Below are 27,188 nucleotides of genomic sequence, written 5' to 3'. Positions count from 1 at the left end.
TATAAAAAGGAAGTAGAAGTTATTCATTTTCATGCCTTGCCTTTTGGCCTTGAAAATATACACAGTAAATATCATACAGATACATAAAATACAAATAAAATATACATGCAGTTCAGATTAAAAGCTCAGTCACGTATTAAATGCCACCAAGAAAATTTTGAACATAATATTAAATAGAAATTTTAATACTGGTGGGGGGTTTTTTGGAGGAAGAGGACCATGAAGGCAAAAGTCATAATGTGGCCCTGGTCCTCACATTTTGATGGCCCTCTGAAATCTTTCCAGTGTATTATTTTATTTTTATTAAATGTATACCCCTCAACTCATTTTTTTCAATCTCCTTTTTAAGTTGTGGGTACCTAAAACAGGACCTGCATTCCAAGGCAGAGTAGAATGGGGTAATCACTTCCTATGATCTGGACTCTGTTCTCTTACCAATACATCCCAAAATAGCATACTTTCTGGGACTGCATTGCAATGCTGGCTCATGGTTAGCTTCTGGTTGATAATGACCCCCAGGTCCCTCTCATATGCGCTAATGCCAACCCAGATCTTCCCTCTCCTTTAGTTCTGCTTTTCATTTTCCTACCCAGATGCAAAGAAATTATCCTTCTCTCTGCTAAATCCTGTTTTCTTTTGGCCTGTTGATCAAGCCTGTCTAGATATTTTTGCATCTTCTCTTCTAAGGTATTTAATACTCCTAATTTTGTGTCATTTGCAAATTTGATATCCCTTCAACTCCTTCATCCGAGTCATTAATAAAAACATTGAACAGCACTGGGCCCAGGACAGAGCCCCATGACACTCCACTTGATACTACTCTCCAAACTGATGTGGAGCTGTCAAGTATGATCATTTAGCCAATCTATCATATAATCATAATATTAAATGCCGCCTGACTCCCATATTTTATCATTTTATTAGTGAAGAGACTAATCTGTCATGAGAGACTGTGTCAAATGTTTTGCTGAGCCCAAGGTATGCTGTGGCCATGGCATTGCCCCAACCTATTAAACAAGCAACTGTGTCAGAAAAAAAGATGAGGTTAGTTTGGCATGACTTGTTTGTGACAAACCCATGCTGGCTCATGTTAATTGTTGCATTCTTATCCAAGTGATGACAAACACTTGGAAAGGAATACTTTAATTTCAATAATCTGTTTGAAATCTTGGCCCAGCACGAAAGTCAAGCTGTAATTTCCCAAGCTCTTCTTCCCTTTTTTGAAGATAGGGACCCCATTTGTTCTCTCTGTCTTTGGGACATTACCAGTTCTGGAATTCTCAGAGATTAGTGTTATGGTTTTGTGATAGTCTCCATTAGTTCCTTCAGTTCCCTCGGATGTGATTCATCTGGCCCTGGAGACTTGAATTAATTTAAACTAGCAGAGTGTCTTTTACCCTTTTTTGCCTGTCCTCAGCAGCAGCAGCAGCAGCAGCAGCAGCAGCAGCAGCAGCAGCAGCTTTCCACTATTTGTTTCCCTTCTGAGAGAAGACTTATATACAAGTTAGGACATTCTGCCTCCTCACCATCATCCATTAGCAGCTCATCCTTTTCTTCTGTCAACAGACTTACAACTTCTTTGTCTTTCCTTTTGTTTCTGATGTAGGCTTTTATGGTGGTTCTGGGCATTTCTCACAGACATTGGCTTGATCTAAGCTTTAGCATTTCTAATACAATCCCTACAATTTCTGGCAACTGCCCTGTATTCTTCTTTGGTTGTTCATGCTGCCTGCTGTTTTCAATAGAGGTCCTGTTTTCTTTTCAGCATTTTAGATATTAGTTGTTTTAGGTTGCCCCCGTTTTTCTTTCTTGTAGTGATTGTACCTTCAGTATCTTCTTTTGTAGGATTCCTATACTTCCTGGACGATTTTTTCCTTCTGGATTTCAAGCCGGTTCTTTTGACCTATCCTCTTATGAACTCAGTCCTGTCTTCCAGTATACAAGTCTGGTTGTTCTCTAACCCAAAATCTGATCCCTTAATATCATGAACTGAAGGATAACATGATCACTTTCTCCCAAGGTGCAAATTGCCTCTACTGCTTCAACCAGTTCTTCCCAGTTCATGACAATTAGGTCCGGGATAGCAGACCTCCAGCTCCTCATTCCAACATCTGACAAATGAAGTTGTCAGCCAGAGATGATAAGAATTTGTTGGATCTCTGACTCTTGGCAGAGTTAGATTCCCAGCAGATATTAGAAATATTGAAATTGGGGAGGTACTTGTGGAACACATCCTTTCTGCTCTTCATGTTGCCAGGATTCCTTCATGTAAGTAATGCAAGCCATGGTGAGGATGCAAACCTTTCTCGGCTGGACTCTGTAGTAATGCATCCATGTAGCTAGTTGTTCACTTTCAGGATCTTGTTCTTTCTTCATAAGCTATGATCACAACTGGAAGGATTGACAAAAATACTCCTTGCACTCCCAGTTCTTCCTCCTTCCTGCTCAGGGCCTTGTTGTCTCTGAACATCTGTGTAAGGTGTTATTTACCTCCCATGTGAGTCATCGGGGCAATAGTTATTGGTGGGTTTGAAGAGCTTTGGCAGCCTGTCACATCCTGGATACAGGGACTTGGAAGACATGACTCCTCCTGTGATGTCATGTCAGGCCTACAACCTGTGGCTTCAGTTCTTCCCAGCAGGGAATCATCCACTGCCACATGTCTCTTCCCTTTGCCTTTCTGCTAATGTCCACATTGCAGTGACACTGGACACTGAATGCAAGATAGTGATAATTTCTATCCATTATTATAAATTTGGGTTTATTGACCATCTTGGTCAGGTTTCTCCCCTGAATTAAGTAAAGCCTTTTATTTGATGTTTTGGATAAGCTAGCTATTAAGCACTAGCTATTAAGGTTCTAGCAAAAATTGTCTTGGATTTCTGAACAAAATGTTAGAGTGCAGCTCTCCCTTTACTTTCAGGCTAAGTAAGCAGCACACTTTTCTATGATATAAGGTGTTTCTGTTTCTTTTCTCCCCTGTGGAAAAGGCAGGAATGTATGCATTTGCCAGCTCAGAAGGAAAGTGGACATGGGTCTTGGGCAGAGGCTCATTGGCAGGGAATTGTTGGGGTTTATGGTGCCCCCTGCCCCATTGCCAAGCCCAGTACAGCTGTATATATGACTCCCTTAAACCAGCCCTGATTCTGCTATAGAGAACTACCAATAGAGTTATTGTAAAAAAAAAGGGGGGTATTGGAAGCCTCTATTAAGGATTATGTAGTATTTTAACAATGTATTTGGGGTTTATTTACTAGCAGCTTTTCTTGTAGAAAAGTGGAATTAAATATATATATAGTTCTGTTTGTAAAATTCTGTTTGAATTAAGAGAAACAGAATTGCTGGTGCAGTTCTCATCAGATTCATATTTGCCCTGGTACTAGGTTGCTCAAATGTTGAAATCAGTCAACATGGTAATTACTATATATTGTGTTGATATGAAGGAACCATTTGCCAAGGACTTAAATAAAGTTTCACTGCTTTGTCTCAGAAAAATGAATTGATACTCTTTTCTGTTTGAAACAGGCTAATTTAAAGGCTGACTGTTTGAACAAGGCTTTTGCTCAGAGGTGCCATGATCTCATGACAATCATTGAAGATTTTCCTGCCAAGGTAGGAAGCTTGCCACTAACCAGGGCCTCCGACAACATATTTTTTCTTCTTTTGTAGGAACAGGTCTTACTGCTTTCAGGCTAAGGCAAGATATAAATCTAACAGGGTTGGACTTACAGAGTGAGTAAAGGAACAGGGAGAACTAACAGGACATTGCCTGGAAAGTTCAGAGAGGGAATTTAAGAGGAGTCCCTAGCATATTTTCCCTCAAAGTCAAGATGTTTTACCTGGCTCATTAGAGAGACTGAGAAAGGACTAGAAGAAGAAATAAAACTCTGGTGCTCTAAATAGAAAAAGTAAAGATGAACAGGCAGGAGTCTCTGATTGTGACCTGCAGTGCTTGTGCCATGTTTGTTTTTCTGCTTGAACAACCGCAAGCTCATAGCAGCCCTGGAAGAACAAGTCAGAGGAGCAGTGAGTGGCCGTGCTTCAGCCAGTAAGAAAGGGCAAGAGTTCGTCAGGTACAGAACTATAACAGTCTGTGGGAATGACCTTGGGAGACAAGAGGAAGAGCCACAGATTAGACAATGGTCAGATAAGAGGCAGCTTATCCTGCAGAAGCAATGGGGGCATGGCAAATGTCTCAGAAGGGGCCCGCCCTAGTTTCTTGGACTGTAAAGGCAAGAAAGGAGGGTTGTACTTTTAGACTTGCAAGACTCGGTTAATGTAACCTTACAATAAAGTTAGAGCTAGTACTTTTGGGTGTGCTTCTTGTCTGGACTACCTTGCAAAGCTGACAAGAACAGAAACTGACCTTGGAAGCAACTGGCCATAAGGTATGTTGATTGTACCCACTGGCTTGTGAAGTGTGTTGCCTGCTGGAAGCCACTTCAAGGACTTGACAAAGCAATTTCTAAAACTCCAGTGACAATTATCCCTTCCTACTGATGCATGCAGAGGCAAATGATACCGCAAAGAATAGAAGCTCGAGAGCCTGTGGGCTCAAGGGGTATTTTCATCTACCCTTCCAGTCCATGAAAAAGGACCAGAAAGGGAAATTAAAAAAAAAAAATCTGTTGGGAGCATAATTCTGAAAATCATGGTCCTTCCAGGAAATTCCACTTGAGTAGCTGTCAAGAGGGCTTTCAGAGGGATGAGGGAATCACAAGGATCAATTACCCTTGAAGTGATACTAATTAATAAAGGAAAAGTTTGTGAAAGTGGAAATAGCAAGAACTTTGGGGAAAAGGACCCATGTCATGCTTGAGATTTTGATTTTAAGAGAAATGGAAACAACGTAAGCATGTGAATTGGACTTCAAAAAATGGTTTTTAATAAACTCAAAGCAGTAGGATCCCATGGAAAAAGGAGCTCAGGATAGGTGGAGTTCTCAAAGAAGGAGATACAAACAGCACCACTGCAAACAGTTCAGTGAGGAGAAAAGGCTGAGGACAGCAGGAGAAGCCAACAAAGAGCTTAGTGAAGATCTAAAAACAACAATGGACACATACAGGTAGTCCTTGAGTTACGACAATAATTGGGACTGGCATTTCCATCGCTAAGCAATACGGTCATAAAGCACGATGTCACGTGACCACATTGTTTAGCCACGGCAATCCCAGGAGTCCCCATTCTCCCCAACAAAAAAGTATGTGTACCACTGGGAAATTGTGGAGAGGCTGACAAAGCCTGCCATTGATACCTAGGAAGATTTTATAGCAGATAATAAAAGAGATCTATCTGGGAGGGCATTGAAAATAATATAGTACTTAAAGAAGGCAGAAAGGATTTGTCAAGAACAAATCTCCTGCTTTGATTGGGTAACTTTCCAAATAGATTGTAAGAACGCTGAATATATCTTAATTTCAGGAAATCTTTATTCTGTTCAGCAAGCTAGTTAAATGTGGGCTGGATGGTAGGACAAGTAGGTATGTCACTGGCCTAACATTCCTGCTCTGAGGGTGTTCTTCACTAGCGCCTCATCAGATTGGAGGGAGGGATCTAGTGGGATGCCATAGAGATCTGTCACAGATCCCCTGCTGTTCAGTTTGTCCCGTAATGAAGGGGTGCTGGGAATGCTTATCAGGTTTGCGAAGGATACAAAATTTGCTGGAATAGCTACCCTAGAAAATAGAAATAAAATTAACAATCTTGATAGGTTAGAGGAAAGTGCTGAAAGCAGCAGAATAAAATTTAATAGAGAGAAGTACAAAGTTGTTCATTTAGGATACAAAAGTGAAATAAGTATAGGATGGGGAATGCACAGTTTGGTAATAATACTTGTGAAAAATATTTTGGATTAGTATTTAATTGCTGAGTATAAACCTTCAGATGCAGTTTTAGGTTGCATCAACTGAAATACAATTTCCAAATTACAGGTCAGTTTATTCTGCTTTGGTCATATCATACCTCAAGTGTTGTATTCAGTTCAGGGCACTACAAGAACTTAGAAAAATTAGATCAGGTTCAGAGACACTAAAGGTAATCAGGCGATTTCAAATCTTAGCCCTCAGAGAGACTGAGGAAGCTGGGACTATTTAGCTTTGAGAAAGATGACTTAGGGGGTGGCAGGTGGGTGAATAGGATAACATTCTTCAAATGTCTGAAACAGTGTCCCACAGAAGAAGGTTAGTATGGGCCTGGAATAATGGATTTAAATTACGAGAAAACAGATGGTGACTGAATGTTAGAGGAAAAAAACTTCAAGCAAACAATAGAATCAATGACACAGAGGTGGGGGGCTCCCCTTCACTGGTTGCATTCGTTTGGAGCCTGAACAGCCATCTGTTTGGCATATATCTCCACAATGAGCAGAGGTTGGACTGATAGCCTACATGACTGCCTCCCAGTCTTATTATTTTATCACTGAGTGATCAGTAAACTCCTGTATACCGTATTTTTCTGACAATAAGACGACCCCATGTACAAGACGACCCCCACTTTTCCAGCCCAAAATTAAAAAATCAATATTTTAAAGATAGTGCAGAACACATTTTTATTTAGTAATTAGTTAACATTGACCTGATACACTTGGTGGGAGGAGGTCCAAACCGTCTCTCTGCAGCTCTATTTCCAGGCTCTTTTGCTTAACTGATTCCATTCAAGCACGAGTGAAACTGCAGATAGCTTGTCTCTGCAAACAGCCTTCCTCCAATTGGTTTGTTCAGCATCAGCTGACGTCAGTTACATCAGGCTCGTGATTGGAGGAAGTCTGTTTGGGAGACAAGCTATTTCACTCGTGATTGGAGGCTAGCAATAGGAGGAAGCCTCTCTGCAGAAACAAAGTATGGGCAGTTTGGAACCGCGCGATTCTCGGCTGACTTCCTTGAATAAGACGCCCTTCAGTTTTTAGGGTAAGGATTTTAGAAAAAAGTATTGTCTTATAGTCGGAAAAATACGGTATATACATTTACAATACAATACAATACAAATACAAATACAAATACTTTAATGACCAAGTATAAAATATATACAAGGAATTTGTCTTGAGTGACGAACAGCAAGATCAACGGTGCATTTGGATAACAACAGAAAATTAATAAACAGTAACAATGACACTGCCCAGTAAAATAACTTTTCCAAAAGAAGAAGCCACTGTCCAGTACATATCAAATCATATAGTATTTAACAGAGCAATGGCACAAGGGAAAAAACGATTCCGATGTCTAGATGTTTTAACATATGGAGCTCTATAGCGCCGTCCTGAAGGAAGAAGTTGGAAAAGATTATATCCAGGATGAGAAGAGTCTGCAGATATCCTCTCTGCCCTCCTTTTGACTCTCAAATTATATAGTTCTTCTGTAGAAGGCAGGTGGGTTGCAATTATCCTTTCTGCAGACTTAACTATCTGTTGGAGTCTGAGTCTGTCCTGTTTGGTTGCGGAATCAAACCAGACAGTTATAGAGGAGCAGATAACAGACTCAATGTAAAACTGTACCAAGAGCTCCTGGGATAATTTAAACTTCCTAAGTTGCCGCAGGAAAAACATCCTTTGCTGTGCCTTTTTAATAATGGCTGTAATGTTAAACGTCCATTTCAGGTCTTGGGAAAGTATAGAACCCAGGAACTTGAAGGACTCTACTACTGATACTAGGCTGTTAAGTATGGTAAGGGGAGGAGTATTAGAAGAATTCTTCCTAAAGTCCACAATCATCTCCACAGTTTTAAGTGTATTCAGTTCCAAGTTATTACAACCGCACCACAAGACCAGTTGTTGAACCTCCCGCCTATATGCTGACTCATTTCCATTTCGAATATACAGTGGTACCTCTACTTACGAACTTAATCCATTCCGTGACTCTGATCGCAAGTCGAGTTGGTCGCAAGTCGAAGTAAATTTTCCCATAAGGTTCAATGTAATTACCGTTAATCCATTCCGGCGTCCGCGGACCATGCATCAGGGGTGGAAAAACGGCCGCTGACCACGCGGCAGGGCGGAAAAATGGCCACGGACCACGTGGAAGAGGTGGAAAAATGGCCGCGGACCACGTGGAATGGGTGGGAAATGGCCGCGGACCACGTGGAACGGGCGGAAAAATGGCCACAGACCACGTGGCACGGGCAGAAAATGGCTCATAAGTCGAGGCGAGTTTGTAAGTAGAGGTAAATTTTTGGGGCCGGAGCTGATCGTATCTTGAAAATTTCGTAAGTAGGGGCGTTCGTAAGTAGAGGCACCACTTATATTAAATAAATAAATAAATTTTTATTAAATAAAAATTAAATAATCCAGGCTTTGAAGTGACTATCAGAATTTATCTTTCTTCTGCAAAGTTTGCTCTTCTGTTATTTCCACTAGCAAGTAAAACCTGGATCTCCCAGGAGTAGGAAATGGTTTAGGGTACAGATACCTTGTATGGGTGAAGCAATCTTTCTCATTTGGCTTCGAATCTTAATAGCTTTTCTCTTCGGTAAAGGAGCTGCATGTCATCTTTCCTTGGCTGGTAGAGAGCATCTTTGGCAGTTTAGATGGCATCATTTCAGGATGGAATCTTCGCTCCCTACAAGGCAGGACGAACTACACCGAGTACAATGTGGCTCTTGACTTCCTGGCCCCTGGGTGAGTTTGTTCATTCCTGTCTGCACTTTCTGGGGAATCACTCCTTGTGTACTTATTTATTAGAGTGGTTACTGAAACTATCAAATGATTTGATTTGATGGTTGCGATCATCCAGTACAATGAAATGCCCATGTCGAATAATAATAACATAAAAACAAAACTTACAATGGGAGCTGCTCAGTGTGCTCTGTTTTGCTGCCCTTTTTTTTTTTTTTTGCAGAGGCCCAATGATGAAGTTGGTTTACAAGCTCCAAGCTGAGGAATACAGATACGATTTTCCCGTCTCCTACCTTCCTGTTAGTGTCTGGAAAGGAGGTGATTTTAGAGGAATACCATGGTCAGGAATTTTGAACTCAGACGTTTTGAGCTTGACAGTCTTGAGTTCTTAATCCTTTGCATGGAAATTCTAGTTTTCTATAAACTTTCTGAGATAAATATGTAATATTTGGGGACACTATCCATTTTTTCAATAATTAGAAATGCAAATTATCCTTCTACTTGTCTCACCCCCCCCCCCCTCCAGGACAGGACATAAGACTGGCCACCACAGGGCGGAAGAACTTCTGTGTCCCTTTTGGCAGGCAAAAGAACTTTAGCTCGTATATTTATCATCCTAAAATAAGCTAAGCTACCAAAGCTAAGAGACTTGGCAACTAGAGGAAAAGACTGAAGCCTACACTCTCTTGTGCCAGATGGCCTTCAGATAAAACTCCCTGTTTCTCCTTGGCCCAGAGTCCAGTGTGGAAAACTGGAGTTGGGATGTGGACTGACCTCAGTACTTCTCCTCTGACAAAGTTATTTTCTGCAGGAACCAATAACTTCTTTTCTCTCTACGGAGGGTCACAGTTCCTCCAGTAAGCTGTTGGCAGCTGCATAGTGGTCAGGGCCACAGGCAAAGGGAGAGGAGATGGTTGTCTGTTGCCTTAGGCTCTCTGTCTGATCTTGGCAGAGGCTAGAATGCCTCTTTTCCAGGGACAGTTCCAGGGAGAGGCTGCAGGTTGCTCATTCCTGATTGAGGTATCTGGGGTTGTCCTCTTTGCAGTTTATAGAGTTCTCAGAATGGTTACTTTGGATTGGAGATAAAACTATTTCGCTCATTCCGAAAGTGTATCTACAGAGTCAGAGCATATAGCATAGTTAAGCTCTGGGAACATACCTTGATGTCTAAAGAAGCTTCATATTTCAAAAGTAAATCTGACATGAAGTTTAATTCAATTTGGAAACCATTTTTGGATTATAACTCTATAATCCAATACTTCGGTTTATTCTTAACTTAAAGTCTTTTATTGCTCATCTACAAATCACTGTAATTCTTAATCTTACACTGTTGATTACACTGTTGCTGTTGAAATTCAAGTATTACTTGAATTTTAACAATGTTTGTAAAATCCAATCATGTTAAAACAGTATATTCAGCTCTTTGAACCAATTAATGAAATATTGAAAAGGTTAACCTAATTCTATGTTGCTTGTAAACTCCCTGTTTATCTACTTTGTGGTTTATTTTTTTATTTTTTTCCCTATTCCCCCCCCACTTTGGTTTTGCACAAACCAAAGTTTGTGTGTGTGTGTTCATTTTTTTCTTTCCCTTTTTCTTCTCCTTCTCTTGAAAATGCTTAATAAAAAAAGATATAGTTATAAAACCCTGAAATGCTGGTCATTACCTTTAAAACCCTACCTGGTACAGAAATGGGATATATGAGGGAATACCTGGGCATATATCTGAATCTGCCTGGCCGGCCATCTAGGGAGGGCCTCTTGCGAGTCCCACGTTCACATAGGGTGGACAAGTGCTTGCTTGCCTCCTCTGGAACTGGTGGAATCCTCCCCCCGCCCCAAGATATGTGCAGCCCTCCCTTCCTTGTTCTTGGCCAGGTCATTGAATTGTCCTGTTTTGTTTCTCTTTTGGCCCAAGCTGGTTGTGGTACCATCACAGGAAAAATCCAAAGAAATTACATGAATTGGTTTTAGGAGATGGTTGTATTAATTTTACTTTTGTGCATTCTGTTGTCAATGTGTATCCTTGGGTGCTGCCCAGAGCCCATGAGGATTAGTGTGGGCTGTAAATGATGGTAAAGAGGGAGAGGAATGACCTCCAACTTCCTCCCAGATCTTGTAGTGCTTGGGATATTGCTTCTATTTGGAGTCTTGGTTTTCTCCCCCCCTCAGGAGCAGGTTTTGCTCTGGCTTCACAGATACATTTTGTGAAAATTGGGCATTAATGAGCTGTAGAGCAGTAGTGAAGTTTTGTGGTTCCAAAATGGTTTCTGTGATGCTCTCACATCTTTCCAATTTCAACCCAAGTTGTAATTCAGTAGCACACAAGACATCTAGCATTCCAGCAAATATGTTTATACAAGTAGTCTTCAGTTAATGACCATGCATTCAGCGACTATTTGAAGTTACGGCAGTGCTGAATGAATGGTACTTATATCTGGTCCCCAAAGTTACAACTGTTGCAATGCCCCTGTGGTCACGTGATCAAAATTTGGGTGCTTGGCAGCGCTCCTGCACTTAGAACTGCAGGGGTGTTTCAACTCCCCCACCCGCCTATTTCCCCCCCCACTTTGGCTGCCCTGCACAGTGGCACTCCTCAGTGGCAGCAGTGATGCCAGTGGCACTGGGGCTGAAGTAGAAGCCCAGGGCCTTCAGCAGTCTCAGCCAGCTGCTGCTGACCATGGGGGGTAGATAGGCGGGTGGGGGGAGTTGAAGCGGAGGCAGAGGAGGTGGTCCCTTACATAACAGAGGCTCGGGGCTGGGAGAGACCAAGCTGGGAATGGCTTGGATCAGGGTGGGTCCTCACCTAACGGCCAGTGGAATTCAGTTAATGATGGCAAAGGGAGCTGCCAGGATTGCTTTCGCTAAGCGATGCAGTCACATAACATTGTGCTTTACGATGGCATTGCTTAGTGATGGAAATTCTGTTCCAATGACTGTCGTTAACTGAGGACTACCTATACAATTAAGTGCTATTCTTAGCCTATATTTTATGTATGTATTATAATAATGGTGCATCTTATGAAACATGTCATTGTTTACCTGTCTTTTCAGGGCCCAGTGAAAACTTCAATTCAAGAACGGATTTTACCAGAATGTTCTTTATACCACAACAAAGTCCAGTTTCCTCCAGCTGGGGGCCTGAATTTGAACTTGGTTCTTAGTATCTTTTGGCCTTGTGGGTGTGGAGTAATTTCTCTGCACAGCATTGAGCTAGTGAGATATTGTCAAGGGGACTGGGAGAAAGAAGCAGAATTCAAGTAGTGGTGGAAGAGAAACCATCCCGATTCTCCCCTGGTCCACTAAGCATTGCTGGCACCAGTAGGTTGTGCACCATGCTGCTCCCCATGGTTGGTTGCCATTTGACCATGGGGCTTAGTGCTGTTGCAAGGACTTACTTGAACCACAGAGAAGGTGGTTGCATACTGTTACTAGGAAGGCAATTAACAGCTGCTTTTAACCACAGAGCAAGTTCCCACATTTTCTTTAACTAGATTTATTGAAAGGGAAAAGGGATTACGCTACTGTAATCTTGGCAACTGTTTAGCACCTAGTTTATTTCTAAGTTTGTTAATGTGGTGCTTTCTTGATCCTCTTGCTAACCACCTGTTGATTCTTGAGGAGATGGCTCCTTGTTTTCCTGATAAAGGAAGAATGCCCAAATGTCCTGTGCTTGTAATAGTTTGCAGACCACTCTGCTTTTTCCCTGCTTTGGAGAAGCCCATTACATTTGAGTTACATGGTATGAGGCTGAGGCCCAAACTGAGCAAATGGGGAGCCTTCCCCCTTCCCTGCTTTTGTGGAGAGGGAGCTCTTGGGGGGGGGGGTACAGCTTGCAAGCCATGAACTTTCCTATGGTTCAAGGCACTGCAGGAGAGATGAGCTGTCTTAGAGGTTTCTCCTGCTTGCTGAGCTGCACTCGAATCTTTTGCTGTATTAATGAAGTTGCCTTAATCTGAAAGACTTTGCAAAGCTGGAGTCGTGGAGTCTTAGGACCAAATCAGATAGCAGCCAGCCTGCTTGGTTCTAGACAGTCTGCCTCCTTGACTCTGTCCTACCAGATCCTTATGAATATTACATGTTCTACTTTGCCATAAGCCTCCTTACCCAGAGGGTGAGTACAGATAGCCTTCTTTGGCAAAGCCACTCTTCTGGTTGACGTGGTAAATGAGGGGAGAAGAAGCTGCAGCACTGCTTATGTGCTTTTCAGCCACTTCGTTATTACATGGGCCCTGCTTTCTTGTGGGAAAGTCAATACGTGTTCTAAAGTGCTGGAAATGGTGCATCTGTCTTTGGCAGTAAAGTATGGTATTGTTTCAGTACTCATGCAAAACCTATGTATTGTTTCTGATCCCAATTCAAACAAAATCTGCTCATCAAAGGAAAGTTTGCATTTTTTTTTAATCTGCAGGATTTTTGCACTGGCCCGTTGTTTGCCGTTGCCACTTATCCCCAGGTTTTGTGTTTTTTATGAATGTCAGATGGGAGTATAAGCTTGTGCCTGCAATGTGCCATTTGAGGTTACCAACGGGAAATGAAATAGAGGCTTGTTGCTGTAGCCAGAAAGTTTTCTGCCTGTTCCTAGGGTGGCAAAGAAGCTTTAAGGGCCTTGAGTTGAAGGCTTGGCCTACAGTAAGGGCTATGGCCAAACAGCTAGTTTTGAAACCCATTTTGCATAAGTTGGCTCTTTCTGTTCGTTCTGTTTGTCCTCCAGAATATCTCTACAACCTCTCCTATCAGCATGTCAAACAGTGCTTACTTCATCCTGGTGGACCGGTACTTGAAGTGGTTCCTGCCCATAGAAGGAAGCGTCCCTCCCATTCCTTCCTCGGAGCCTGGAGGGGTGGTCCCATCACCTGCTCCCCGGTGGGTGCTTGCTTTCACGCTGCCCTACTCTGCTGGTTGCTGCTATAGGAAAAGAAGTTCTGGGGGTGGGGGGGAGATATATGGAAGGAGCTTGCGAATTAGGATTCTGTAAACAGAACCTGAGAATGGGCTCCGGTGTCTTTTCAGGATGCCAGGAGGATGCTAGCAGTTGGCAGACTACCACGTGTAACACGTGGCAGCTAGAAACAGGAACAGTGGCGAGGACTACAAAATGCCATTTCTAAAATAGTTCTTGTTTTCATTTTTTGCATATATAATGAGTAAATTAATTGACTAAAATTTATTCAATGAACAGTGGAGATTTGGCAGCACACTAAAAATGTTCACCTAAATAAATATATTCTTCAAGGAGTAAAAGTGGAGCTTTCGGGTGATCGCACTGCTCTGTTATGTGTTGGAAGAGCTAGGGCTATCCCGAGTGGGTTTAATGTTGCACACTGAAGAACTGATTGCTTGCTCCAGCCTTCAAGTTGCAGGTGGTGACCCTTCCTTCTGTAAGCTTCTCTGGATGCTCTCTTTTGACTTGGTCTTCTCCTTTTTAAAGCTCTCCAGCAATGCCTTTCACATCCTATGGGATGCATCCCGCCAGTCTTCTGAAAAGACACGTTGCTCACCAGACTTCAGTGAATGCGGACCCTGCTTCCCAAGAGATCTGGAGGTCTGAAACATTGCTTCAGGTGTGTGGCTGGTGGGAACTTGTTGCCTCAGGAGCTGCTGCACTCCTCTGCTGCTGAAGTTGGTGACTTATCCCCGAGAGCTCTTTTGCTGGTCCAGGAGAGAGGAGGGAGCCACCTCTCTTGCAGCACCTGCATCTGGGCCCTTGGGAATTGCACCTGCAGCTGGTTATGCAGCATCTCTTCTGTTCCGTTCATTTGGAGCCTCCCTGAGTTGAATTTTCCAATCCAGCCCGTGAACTGAAACACCACTATCCTTCAGTATATATTTTTTGATTATTCAGCTTATTAGGGCAGAGAGCCAAATAATATCTATATTGGTAAAAATAACAAGAATACATTATGTTAGAGGCAAGTGCTTGCATGCTCACATAAGAGCTAAAGTGTGCCTGAAAGTGACCATACATTTTATGTTGATGATAAAAAGAAAATTATGGAGTAATAAGGAATGGAACAAACAAACCTAATCTTGGAAAGACGGGGAATGACCTGACAGATTGGCCCCTATTTGTCCTTCCCCTGGGGTGTGGAGGACTGCAGTGGTTTGTTTTGGGGTTCCTTCAGCCCCCAACTGAGCCCTCTCTCCCCTAGGTCTTTGTGGAGATGTGGCTCCATCACTATTCACTGGACATGTATCAGAAGATGCAGTCTCCCCACACCAAGGTAAGAGGTGACCCTGCTTCCTTTGGGGAGGAGAGGCGGCTGCCAGGCCTGGGGAGAGGAAGGGAATGGAGGGAGCTCCTCTCTGCAGTGGGGCGATAAACAGGCACCTTGCCTGCTCCAGGCGGCCACCTTCGCGAGGATTTTAGGGGGTGGAGAAGGTGGAGTTTTTCCTGGCATTAGGAAATCATTCCGTGAGGCTGGGTGGTACGAATCACTCATGGGAAGGGCTTCCAAAGGGGGTCCTGCAAATTCACGGGGAAGGAGGCGGCTGCGGCAGCAGAGGCCCCCCTGAAAGGCTCCTGTGCCAGTCCCAGCCCTAGCAGCAGTCACAGGGGCAGGAGGCCTCTCAGCCGGTAGCTGGGAAACCCAGATAGGCTGGCTCGGGCAGTCCTGTTTTCCACCAGTGGGCTCTCCAGAGGCTTGGCCACGGGGAAGAATGCCGGGGCCTTGGATCTGACAGGGCTCTGGGCTGCTGGGTTAAGATATGGGCTTCCTTTAACCTCATTCGGCTTTATGCTGCCATTAAGGGTAGACAGTGTGGGCAGGACTGGTGTGGTTACTGCCCAGCCTTCCCCAAGGCAGAACATGGGCTCACGGCACAGGGGGGGCAAACCCTGAAAATGCTTGACAGCCGGCAGAAACATTACAGCTCTGTGGCTCTGAAGATGGAGGTCTCTTTGCATGGAGCTGAGGATGTCATGCCTTTCAGTTTATATCAACTTCACAACAATAACAAATATAGGGTATAAAACGTAAGAATAAAATGGATGCAGTTTACATTAGAACCAAAACTGAAACCAGTCACTAAAAGAATGAACAGTTAAAGCTTGGCGAAAGGGACGTGTGTTTGCTGCCTGCCTGCATGCTGGGGGAGCGGGAGCCAAACGCCTCTCCTTGGGAGCGCATCCTTCATCTGGCACTTCCTTACTTCTGGTTAGAGGCTTCCGCTGTCCACATGCTGATTGCAACTTATTGTTTTGCTTGTTTGTTTATGAAAATGGGTTTTTATGCTGCCCCGCCGCTGGGATCCCCTGGCTTCAGTCCCTGCTGATGGGGAGCTCTGCCGCCTGGCATGACCAGTAGCACTGCTGCTCTGGGACACTGTGGTCGTTTAGCCAGAGGATCTGCCAGCTCAGAATCCCATAAAGGTCCACTTCATTTCTACGCCCTCTGGCTGGGAATTGGCAACAGACCCCCTCCCTCCAACGAAGACTGGCTGGTGGTGGTAATGGAATCTACAAGCAGAAGCAGATCAGAGGATTTATTTATTTTCAGTGGCAGTCAGCAGAGCTTCCCTGGGGTTTATCTTCTTGGGTGGTGCTTTCCTCCCACTCACTTCCCTGAGGATCCTCCCCTCCCTCCTGCGATCGTGCTTGCTGGCCACCTTGTTGGGTTCATTACCTGTTGAGCAGGGCGAGTGCCGGTGTCCTTCTGCACCTTGCTGGCACTCAGGAATTTAATGCATTGAATTCTTAAGTGCTGCTGATCCTCATAAATTGTTCTCCTGAGTTGGAAGTCAACAGCCAGAGGTGCAGAAAAGGTTCTGTTGTTTGTCTAGACCAGTGTTTCTCAACCTTGGCAACTTTAAGCTATGTGGACTTCAACTCCCAGAATTCCCCAGCCAACTCCAATTCTGGGAGTTGAAGTCCACATAGCTTAAAGTTGCCAAGGTTGAGAAACACTGGTCTAGACGGACTGACTGGTTTGGGTGGGCCAGAGGGTCGGGGAAGAATGGGCCATCAGATGGATGCGGTCAAGTCCTTTCCTGCAAAGGTGCAAATAATGCAATCCGTGTCTGTACGTGAAAGGTGGTTGGTTCTATTCTGTGGAGTAATCTTGGTACTTGGTTTTCTTCTCATTTTCAGGGTATTTCCAAGTGCCCACAGTTACATATTCTGTGATGCAGAAAAAAAAATGCTTGAACTGGCTGTTAACTCTTAGCCATAATAGAGCCTCTGCTCTTACGTGTCCTTCTGGGAATATCATGGTGGATGGCCACCCTGCCTTTTCTCCCATCCTGGGTTCCTTCCAGAATTGGATTACATGTGGGAGGTCTATCCTTGATTGCAGGGGGTGCTTATCTGTAGTCTGTGAGATTTGCCAGTTCTGGACCTGCAAATAACAAAATTTTGGGCAAGAGCTCTGGATAGAAAAGACCTGATAGCTCTTCAGATCAAATTAAGCTTTTCTGGAATAATAATAATAATAACAACTACTACTACTACTACTACTACTAGTACTTTCAAGTCATTTACATCATGTAGGCCAGTCATGGCAAGTGTGTGCCCTGAAATACTTATAGTTAAATGGACAGGGAAACAACAGAGGAAGGGGAACAAATTTGCAGAAGAACAGGTGCAGCAAACTACTGTATACTAAACAAACAGTTCCTCTGTTTCATTGGGGTCAAATTTTAAACAACGGCGATAGCAAGCCGTTGTATGAACAGAACCAAGCCAAACTGACAGACTATGGTTTGTTGCTAAGGAAGACTTCAGTTGTAGCAACACAGTTAACTCTGTTATTATTGTTGATGTATCTTCTCTTGCAAGAATGCCTTGGAGGGATCCCATGATTTTGCAGGCCCACAGCTTTGACCAGATGCCACTAAGAAACCCACCCACATATGTGACCTCCAGGGACCTCCCTCCTCCTCCTCCTTAACAGCTCTGCATCCCACCTGTCCAATATCCAGAGGCAGAATAGCCTGTTGAATATCCAGAGGTAGCAAACAGGCTAGTATTAACTTGTAGACATGGATGTAGTTTTAGAAACTCTGCAGGTTGAACAGGTGGCCAGAATTTGGTTAGGGTTGGTTGTGGTAGAAACCTGGGGTGGTGGAAGAGGATACTTTGCAGGCACAGCTGCCACAGCAGCATGATGGTTGACTCCCTTGGACTAGTTCCTTGTCTTCCGTCCCCATCTTCTTGGGTTCGTTCTCACTGTTGTTTTGTTTCTTTCCTTTTTCATCTTCTCTCTCTTTCTCTCTTTCCCCCCACCCCCTTTTCCATCCCTTCCTCTGTTGTCTCTCAGCTGGAGGTTCTCCACTACCGGCTCTCTGTATCCAGCATCCATCCTGCCCAATCCAGCCACCAGGCCCTCCATGCATACCAAGTATTTCCATCTTTTCATTTTCATTTTATTTCATTTTCTTTGCATTTTAAACAAAATACCTATTGAAAAGGAGGCACACAAAACCTACAAGGCAGAAAGGGAGCAAATAACCATCTCTTTCCCCCCATGGCAGCAGCAGTCACTGGTGGGTGGGTCATGCAGCCCTCTTCCTAAGGTGTCTGAAGAGCTCCAGGGGCTCTCAGGAGCAGAGGACAGTTAGAGGCGTAAGGGTCTTCAGCCACCGCTGCACTGCTAGTTGGTGCTGTGGCGCTAGATGCCTCAGCCAACAATGTCCAATGCTAACAAGGTTAAAGGCAAGTAGGATCATGCAATGTTGAGCATAGGACCCCTAGCCACAAGAAGAAGTGCCTGGAGTCACTGCAGCTTAGAGAAAGCCCAGAGCCTGTCAAACTAAGAGATTGGCCCTGTCTGGACTTTGCTTTGTTGAAGGCTCTACAGGCCCATGTCCTTTGATGCTCCAGAGAAGAATTTTATATAGGAAGAGAAGGTGGAGCACCGCAGGCCTCTGGATTTGAGAGATGTATCCATGTGAGGGTGTAGCCACCAATTCAATCAGCTTCTAGCAAAAATCAGCTGCTCACAACTAAAAATCCTGTAAATCCGCTGATGTGACTCTGAGGTAGAAGGTCTGTGAGTGTTTTCTGCACAGCCAGTCCTGGTGAGATAGATGTTTAAATTTTCTACATCCTTTAGTTCTTCCTTTGTGACATCTTTGGCCAAGAGATTAATGATTCTCTTGAGAAAAAACATTCACCTATCACTCTGCGCCATGAGCCCTGATTTGTGGTTTATACCAGAATGGGCTGTGTTCCCTCATCTGCCATGGTTTTCAAGCCACAGTAGCTGTTTCACACTCCTGCTGAGCCAAAACCAAATAAATTGCATTTTGGCCTAGCCTGGTGTGTCAACCCAGCCACTCTGAGTGCTGGGGGCCTTTTATTCTTCACGTCTGAATCTCAGTGACTCAGAGGCAGGTATGACAAGACCATCAGCTCTCCTTGTGATGTGCCTCAATTGACAGATAGCAAACTAGCAGTGATCCAAATCTTTTAGAGTCTATTCTGTGTGATTTCAGTCACTGAAATGGTTATATAGCTCAAGTCAAGGAGCCCTATTATGTGCTGGACCCCATCCACCACAATCTTAGACAAAGAAATTTTGCTTATGCTGAGAAGACCAGTTTCATTTGTGTACTTGCGTAGATTTTTTCATTTTGAAGTGGCTTGGCCATGTTGTGTAGCAGTGATCTATATGCCTGAACTTTATCAGATCCAGAGGTCTCATGTTCTGCATGAACTAATGTTCAGAACCCCACCACTTGCAAAGGCCTATGAATTCTTCACATGGTGAATTTCCCTTCTTAAAAGTAGTTTGGAGGTACAATGTTTTGATCTAGGAGAAGGTATCCAAATGAATTACATGAGTTGGCTTTTGCTGATTGGCAGAATTCCAAGGGCCCAAGGAGAGGAAGGCAGAGCGGGAGTCTTTTGAATTGGGTGTTTTCAGCCGTGCACTCCATTAGCATAGGCTGTCCTAGCTCAAATAGAAGGTGGGTGATACCCAAGAGAAATCACTCATGAGGAGACTTTGTTGTGTCCTCCTTGCTTGTATTTGCTGTACAGACATTATACTTGGTCCTTCATGGTGGCCCTCCTTGCCTATTATCATTCATCTACAGAGCATCATAGGGCCAGTAAGTAGAGACAGCTGGCTAAGTCTTCCTTGGACAATCACTGTAATTGCTTCCTCCTTAGTAGTGTGGAATCAAAACACAGGACACCAATGCAGAATATTCAAGGCTTCAGTGCAGTGTTTATTGAGCAGTACCTACTGGAGGGGGACCCCACCAGAAGTTAGTGGGAGGCACTCCCCTACAGGCAAAATGGATGCCCTGATATTTATACAGTTCTACAAGAAGGGGAAGGGAAAAAGAACGTATACGCATACATATTCATATTATGATGCAGGCATATCTAAATAAGCAATAGTTCTCAAGTTACTCTCTGCCCCTCTGTTATCTGTTATCTGCTAGTAAAACAATAGTGTCACAGAGAAGAAGAAACAAATTAGTTCAAGGTGCCAAATGCCAGGAAGAAGGCATCCTCCCTCAGGGCAGATGCCCAGGTTGCTATGGGGATGTTTATGATAAGGAGTTTGCAACCAGTCTGGTTCACATCAGCTTCAAGGATGCTTCCACATGCCTTTATGTTTCAATCTTATTAAGGTGATCCCATTCATCTAAGGCCTCTAAAAACTTGTCTTTTTCACCCAAAGATTCACCCAAAGATATATTTTTCTCACAGTAGCAACCAATTTTTCTTTCTGAGCTCAAATTGTCAGGTGTATTTCACTTCTGAGCCATGTGATCAGTTGTCCCCAGATGAAATTCAAGTTGTGTGCATGTTCTTGGTTCTGGATGCCTTGTCTGTGCCTCTTCTGGTCTTCCTTTGTGGTGGGGACATAACCTTATTTCTCTTCTTTTTTTTCATCTTCCTTGTCTTTGCTGTTGCTTTCAATCTAGGAGTCATTCAAACCCACTGAGGAACACGTCTTGGTTATCCGGTTGCTTCTGAAACACCTCCATGCCTTCAGCAATAGTGTAAAGTCAGAACCGATTTCACCTTCAGGGCATTCTCACACAGCCAGTCCACTAGAGGAATTCAAGAGGTATGTACTTATTTTAACAGAGAAAATAAAACCTGGGTTTGTTGGGGGATTGGATAGAAATAGTATTTATTTTCCTGAGTTTTGAATAAAAAATGTATGAATTCAAAAAAGTAACACTGTTTTCTGTATTGTCGTGGCCCTCCTCTCTTTCTCACATAGGTTCCTCTTCTTCAGTGGTGATGGCAAATGTGCTTAATGGTGTGGAAATTAAAAAATCCAGCTGTTTCCATTGTCCATACTTCAGCTAGCATGGCTTGCTGTCTATGCAGTCAGACAATTTTATCTTTTGAGTGCATTACTAAATTAGCATATTTGGGAAATGTAGAGATAATTTACCTTGATTTCAGGAAGAAAATCATTTTGAAAAATATAAATTTATTGCAAGCTGAGCTTGAATCTGAATAATATATCTGAATGTCATGTTGCTATAAATGAAAGGCAGGGTTCTATTTGACTTTCCAGTGGTCAAACTTGCTCTGGGATGCTATGTCCAGTCTTGGATGCCACACTTTAAGGAAATGTAGACAGATTGGAGGAAAGATTTCCAGGGGTATGGAAGCTAATCAGAAATTGAAGGTGTTGGGTGTATTTTGCCTGAAGCAATTAGATTGGGAGGGGAGGGGGAGAATGTATGGATACTCTATAAAATATTGTCACATAGAAGAAGATATCTGGACTAAATCACATTGCCTTAATATGCAATTTGGTTGAGTTTTTTTTTTTTTTAGTGCTAAGAGCAGTTAGATAGTTAAAATTATTACTGGGCTGAGGAGGATGGGCTCTTGAAGCTGTTGAGAAGCCCTCATCCTGGTATTCTTGTCTTGAGCTGATAGCCTAAAGTAGCAACTCCATGATTTGGTATTTAGTAAAACTCAGTTCTGCTCGTTGAAGAGAAGGAAAATGTCACCCCCAAATTGGTAAAGCTCTCTTTTCCCACCTCCCTGTCCCCTGAAATTTCCAGCTTAAACCAAAAAGGTTAAGTACAACTCTCTGGTTTGTTTGTTTCTTTCCCAGGAATTGTGGAACTGAAGCCCTTAACTAGCCTCTTAAAATAATTACTTGGATGGCTTGGCAGGAAGTCATAGCTGGAAGGGGCCACTAAGGCCCCAAGTCCAACCCTCCTGCTCATTGAAATAATTCAAATTAAAGCATTCCAGACAGGTGGCTGTCCAGCTTTTGTGGAACACCTCCAGTGAAGGAGGGCCCTTCACCTATTTGGGTAGTTGGTTTCATTGTCAAACTCTTAACACTTAAGGAATTGCATCTAACATTTAATCAGAACCTTTCTTCCTCTGACTTGAATCAGTATTTTATGTGTTGTGCTCTGCTATTAGAACAGGTCTTACACTTCCTGTGTGTGATGTTGTTTGAGGCACTTGAAGAGAGCTGTAATGTCAGTTGAGCAGGTTTTGTATACTTGGAGTGTAGCCATCTCCTCTGCATCATGTTTAATTGGGACAAAGTATTATTTTTCTTCTTAGGGACAGGTTGGCTAACTCTGTGGGATGTCTTTGCAGGATCGTGATCCCCCGGTTTGCTCAGCAAAAACTCTACATATTTCTTCAGCACTGCTTTGGTCACTGGCCTCTGGATGCATCTTTCAGAGCTGTAGGTACACTGTTGAATGTTTGGTTGTGCTTGTATCTCTCCTATGAGGGTGAGAATGCTTGGGTACCATCTGAATTTCAGAGCATTTATGGAATTAGTACTGCTATTTTCTATGAGGTCTTGGAAGTCCTGCTGTGCGTTATAAAGTAGGATCAAGTTGCACAGCCTCTGATAGAAGATCAATAAAATAATAGTGGTGCTTAAAAAACTCCCAAGATTATTAAAATTGTCACTCCCTAAGTCTTACAGATATTTAAGGATATTTAATTATAATCAATAGTATCTACTTATTGATATTTATTACATACAGGGGAATTATTAAATTACATAATATCAGCTGATTATTCATTAAAATAATAAGATAATATATGATCTTTATCCAATAAATATAATTGAAAGAGCAAAAAAAAAAAGCCTCTAGAGAGTTAAATTCTGTATTGGAAGTTAAGATGATGGAATGAGAGATGTTAGTCATTCCAGAGGCTCTTGAAAATGCAGTTAACAACAATGGAGAAAACATAACAAAGAAAAGACCTGAGTAAATACAAAAATAATTATGGATATATGGAATTTACAACCCAAGATTTATAGAGTTAATTAAATCTTGACCACACAGAAGGGTAGTGCCTAGTCAGTTAAAAGTTCCTAGTGAGATGGGCGATGACCAAATTTGAAATATAAATAAAAATGTAAATAAAAGACTGAGAGTTGACACATTTCATTGTCATCTGGTACATCAGTGTTTCCAGGAACACATGACAATCTTTTTAACAACTCTGTAGGTATGGTAAATCCAAATTTATTAACAGATACATTCCAGTTTGGGAATATAATTTAACAAGGCATTAATGTATTCAAATGACTTTCAAGAACCTGGTTTACCACAATGAGATATTCAGCTAATACTGGGCAGTTGTAATGGGCTGTGAGAATAACCTTGAGGAAGAGCTGCAGCTAAGCAACGGTCGGAGAAGAGAAGGATCAGCCCAAAGCAGGAACCGAGTTTGAAAAAGCGTCTCAGACTGGGCCCTCCCTACCTCTCTCTAGGGTAAAGGCAAGGGAGGGAGGAGTGGCAAGATTCTGTGATCGTAACCTTATAATAAAAGTAGTTTAGTATTCATGACTTTGGTGTCCAGGTCTGGTCTACCTTGAAGGGCTGACATCAACCAAACAACATGACCAAAATATATGTACTAATGTACCTTCAAATTTGTTCCAACTCAGGCCTAAGAAGGTGGCCAACCAAATGTTTTTAAACATTAGTTGAGGGATCCAGTAAACCTAAGAATTTTTTTTTGATGAATTAACCTTTTAAGATTTAAGAAAAATTTAATAAATTGTAATACTAGAGACCTTTGATTTTGTAAGGAAATTCCAATTATTGGTTTCTGATTCTTGTGTATTGTTCATCTACAAAACTTGTGAGTCTGCCTTCAATCCTGAACGAAAGAAAGTTTTAATCATAAGCTTAAGAATTTAAAGAATCTGAAATAAACAGCAAAAAGCTAAATAAGATTTTGATCTTAGAAAGTTATAAACAGACTAAGGATCTAGATAAAATTGGAATATTGAAATTTTTACAATAAGATTTTGGAATTAATTATAAAGAACAAACAGCTTCTCATGGGAAATAGATTCTATTTTGGTTTTTACAAGACAAAATAAAGATAAGCAATTTCATGATTTCAAAAACTGGGCAGTAGAAGGGACTAAAGTTTTTAGGTGGAGGAAAGATTTACAAGCCTGTAAAATGTTGCAAAACTTTATAACAATGAAAATAGTGAAGGAGACTTTTGAAGAATGGAATCAGAAAATAATAGCCACAATATCAATAATGTCAGTCATGGTGTCTGCTTCTATGGATAGACTGTATCCAAAAAATGTTATTGAAGAAATGACAGATGTAGAACAAATTTTAGCTGACAAGACAGAGGTGGTATCGAAAGTGGATTTACAACTGACAGGCCAAGAGAATGACTTAGAAAAGGATGTTTCACTGACCTACAAAAGAAACTGGCTGAGGTTTTAAAATTTAAAAGGGAAATGCAGATGACAAACCAAGAGAGTGACCTGGATAATTTTTTTCCTACTGGATTTACCAAAGCCTTGAAGAACTCTGTGTGATGGGACAAAGAAGAAATGAAGAGAAATCAAATCCTATGACAATATTTGAATGAACTAAAAGTTAAGACTGTTAGAAGTAAAAGAAAGGAATATAAACTTGCTTTATTTGATCAAGATTAAAACAAGATATATTATCAGTTCTGGTAACCCTTTATGGACTTCTGCTGACACCAGGATTGAAAATATGACATTTTATGTTTATAGATAAGAGATGGGATGTGGGATGAAGAGATAAATGTTTGTAACCTTAGAGGGGGTGAAGAGTCGCTAAATTAGTTTATACTTGTTGTGATGAAGGTTGGAAGTCACTCCTTTATAGATTTCTTTTCTCTTTATTATATTCTTACTTTTCTTTTTCTTCCTTCTTTCTCTTTTTCTTTTTTCTTGCACTTTTTACTTCTTTTTTCTATTCTCTTTTCTTTAAGTTTAGTTCGTCTTAGATTTTACTCTTGTAATCGACATTCTTAATAAAAATCTATCTATCTATCTATCTATCTATCTATCTATCTATCTATCTATCTATCTATCTATCTATCTATCTTCCACCTGTCTGTAATTGGTATCCTTAGCCATAACTTTGCAAAGCGACTGATAAAGAAAGTTTTAGGTGTACAGCATGTAAATGCAAACTTATCTTTAAGCACCAGATCTGTTCCTCCAGGTTCTGGAGATGTGGCTGAGCTACTTACAGCCTTGGAGATATGCGCCGGAGAAACAGCTGCCAAGCGCAGAGGCCCTGCCTCGCAGCGTGTCAGAGAAATGGTGCGTCCTGGGCTGGGGCCCTGCAGGCCTGGCAAGGAGCAGGCAGGCTGGGCCTAGGAGGGAGGGTGGCCTGCAGCGGCTGGGCCCCCGGGGGCTGCTTGGGTTAGCTTGCCAGCTGGTAGCTGCGGGCAGTCCAAGGAAGCTGGGCAGCAGCGGTTGGTGCGGCTGCCTCTGCCTGACTGCAGCTGCAGCCTTGCTACGATTTGCTGCGACACCAAAAACTTGCGAAAGCTGTTATCCTAGACCGTCGGCTGTTTGGGAGATGCCAAAGCATTGGCCTTTTTTAAAGTGTGGGTGCTAAGAGCATGATCATGTGGGGGGAATTTGGTGTGGCTTTTCTGGCCAAGGCAGGTCCCCCTCTTCTCTCCAGGCCTGCCCGTTGCTGCCTACAGGAGGTGCATTAGGGCCCCATGAAAACCTCCCTCTGGTACAACAGTCTTTCTGCAGCCCTGTTCAGCTTTTCAGGTGTCCAGCCTTCTCTCCAGGGCGAGAGAGAGTGGGCGGATGCCCTCCCAGTGCCAGGGGGTGCCATGCATGTTGTGACACATGGATTTGCTGGAGCCTGGTCATGCTGGCCTGCTGTGACACGGGCAGAGGAGGAACTCTCATGTCTGTCTTATAGTGTTCTCAAGTGGCTGTTTTCTTAAAGGGACCCTTTCATCCAGGAGAACCTGCTGCTGTACACAAAGCTCTTTGTTAGCTTCCTGAATCGAGCTCTCCGCACAGACCTGGTTAGCCCCAAGAATGCCCTGATGGTGTTCAGGGTGGCCAAGGTTTTTGCTCAGCCTCACCTGGCTGAAATGATCCAGAGAGGTAAAAAGAAATGCCTGAAACCCACCTCCTTTGTGGCTGCAACCAGTGCAGGGTGGGAGGAGCTGTCGGTAGCCTTGGGGGAGGGCGCTTTGGAACCTGAGGGCTCCCCTAGACCCCTTTCTGCTCAATTGAACCCCAGAGCTCTGCTGGACTGCAGGGTGGCCAAGCAAGAGCTTGAGCCTCTGTCCTCTAGGGTCAGCAGCCGGCCCCCTCTCCCTGCCCCGGCCTCTGCTGCATCTCCTGGACGGCTTCGTCCCTCCTGGGCGCTCAGAAGTAGCCGCCTTCGTTGTGGCTTTTGGCTGTGTTGGTGAGCGGGAGCTTGTCCTGCAGCCCGAGGCCAGCCGGCTCTTCCCTTCCCGCTTTGCAGGAGAGCAGCTCTTTCTGGAAGCCGATCTGGCCCTTCCGCATCGCCAGCACCGCCTCTTCGTGTCTCCCTCTCTTGGGGGGAGCTTCCTGTCAGGCCGGACTCCCACCATTACAGACGCCTCATTTAAAGTGAAAAGTCACGTTTACAGCCTCGAAGGACAGGACTTCCAGTACAAGCAGATGTTTGGGACAGAAGTCAGGAACCTGGTAGGCTGGTTGTCGGTGCGTAGGGAATTGGGAAGCTCCCCCACAAATGGAACCATGGCCCTTTGGCGTAAGAGCTGGTGCCTGCTGAGCCAGGAATCCTTGAGGAGGCGTAGAAATACCAGAGAGGGCTTGTTGCTCCACCTGGTTATTGTGGAAGATGAGGCGCATCTGGGCTACGATGTTTTTGTAACCTGAAGGGTCGTTCGCTCTTTGCTTGGCCTGTCGCTTCCTGTCTCCAGAGCTGCCCGTGACGGTTGTCCTGTCCCGTTCAGGTGCTGCGACTGGCCCAGCTGATCAGCCAGGCCCAGCAGTCGGCCCGGTCCCTCTCTGACCGTTCTGCGGAGGCTGGGGCCGGCCAGTCCTTCCTGTCCTGGTTCTGGTTCGGTCCGTGTGACCTGAATGGCTCCTACATGGGCAACGACATGGATGACATGGGGCAAGAAAGCATCAGAAAAACGGATGAATACTTGGAGAAAGCCCTGGAATATTTATGTCAGATATTTCGGGTAGGAGTCCTGTTTTTGGTTTCTCAGAGTTCTTTAGGTTCTTTGTTCAGTGGGCTTTGCTATTTTGCCTCAGTCAGCACTGTGACTCCAGCTCAGCTCCTCGCGCTAGTTAACAAACCACAGCCTGTTCCAGTGGTCAGTTTGTGAGCATCCCCGAACAGGTCAGGTGTG

The 27,188-nt window shown here is 43.4% G+C and overlaps 1 protein-coding gene across 2 annotated transcripts in view; it reads left to right on the top strand.

Annotated features, from left to right (window-relative positions):
• The window catches only part of SMPD4 (sphingomyelin phosphodiesterase 4), a 34,739-nt gene that overhangs the window by 771 nt on the left and 6,780 nt on the right, over positions 1–27,188 (top strand). The window contains exons 2-16 of one of the 2 annotated variants that reach the window (XM_007443507.3): positions 3,526–3,612; positions 8,466–8,608; positions 8,829–8,904; positions 11,660–11,768; positions 12,667–12,719; positions 13,320–13,471; positions 14,037–14,169; positions 14,758–14,829; positions 17,863–17,943; positions 20,486–20,631; positions 22,149–22,239; positions 25,025–25,125; positions 25,775–25,938; positions 26,306–26,511; positions 26,784–27,017. In XM_007443507.3, the coding sequence (XP_007443569.1) occupies positions 3,526–3,612; positions 8,466–8,608; positions 8,829–8,904; positions 11,660–11,768; positions 12,667–12,719; positions 13,320–13,471; positions 14,037–14,169; positions 14,758–14,829; positions 17,863–17,943; positions 20,486–20,631; positions 22,149–22,239; positions 25,025–25,125; positions 25,775–25,938; positions 26,306–26,511; positions 26,784–27,017 (1,848 nt within the window). The remainder of the gene's footprint in view (positions 1–3,525; positions 3,613–8,465; positions 8,609–8,828; positions 8,905–11,659; positions 11,769–12,666; positions 12,720–13,319; positions 13,472–14,036; positions 14,170–14,757; positions 14,830–17,862; positions 17,944–20,485; positions 20,632–22,148; positions 22,240–25,024; positions 25,126–25,774; positions 25,939–26,305; positions 26,512–26,783; positions 27,018–27,188) is intronic. The other variant, XM_007443508.3, reaches the window with a different exon arrangement.

This window comes from Python bivittatus, unplaced genomic scaffold (genome assembly GCF_059951505.1).
Source record: "Python bivittatus isolate LINGU-HERP-01145 unplaced genomic scaffold, Pbiv_v1 ctg000390_np1212, whole genome shotgun sequence".
In the NCBI taxonomy this organism is placed as follows: Eukaryota; Metazoa; Chordata; class Lepidosauria; order Squamata; family Pythonidae; genus Python; species Python bivittatus.
The sequence above is the reverse complement of the archived record's forward strand: the minus strand, read 5'-3'. Positions and strand labels throughout refer to the sequence as shown.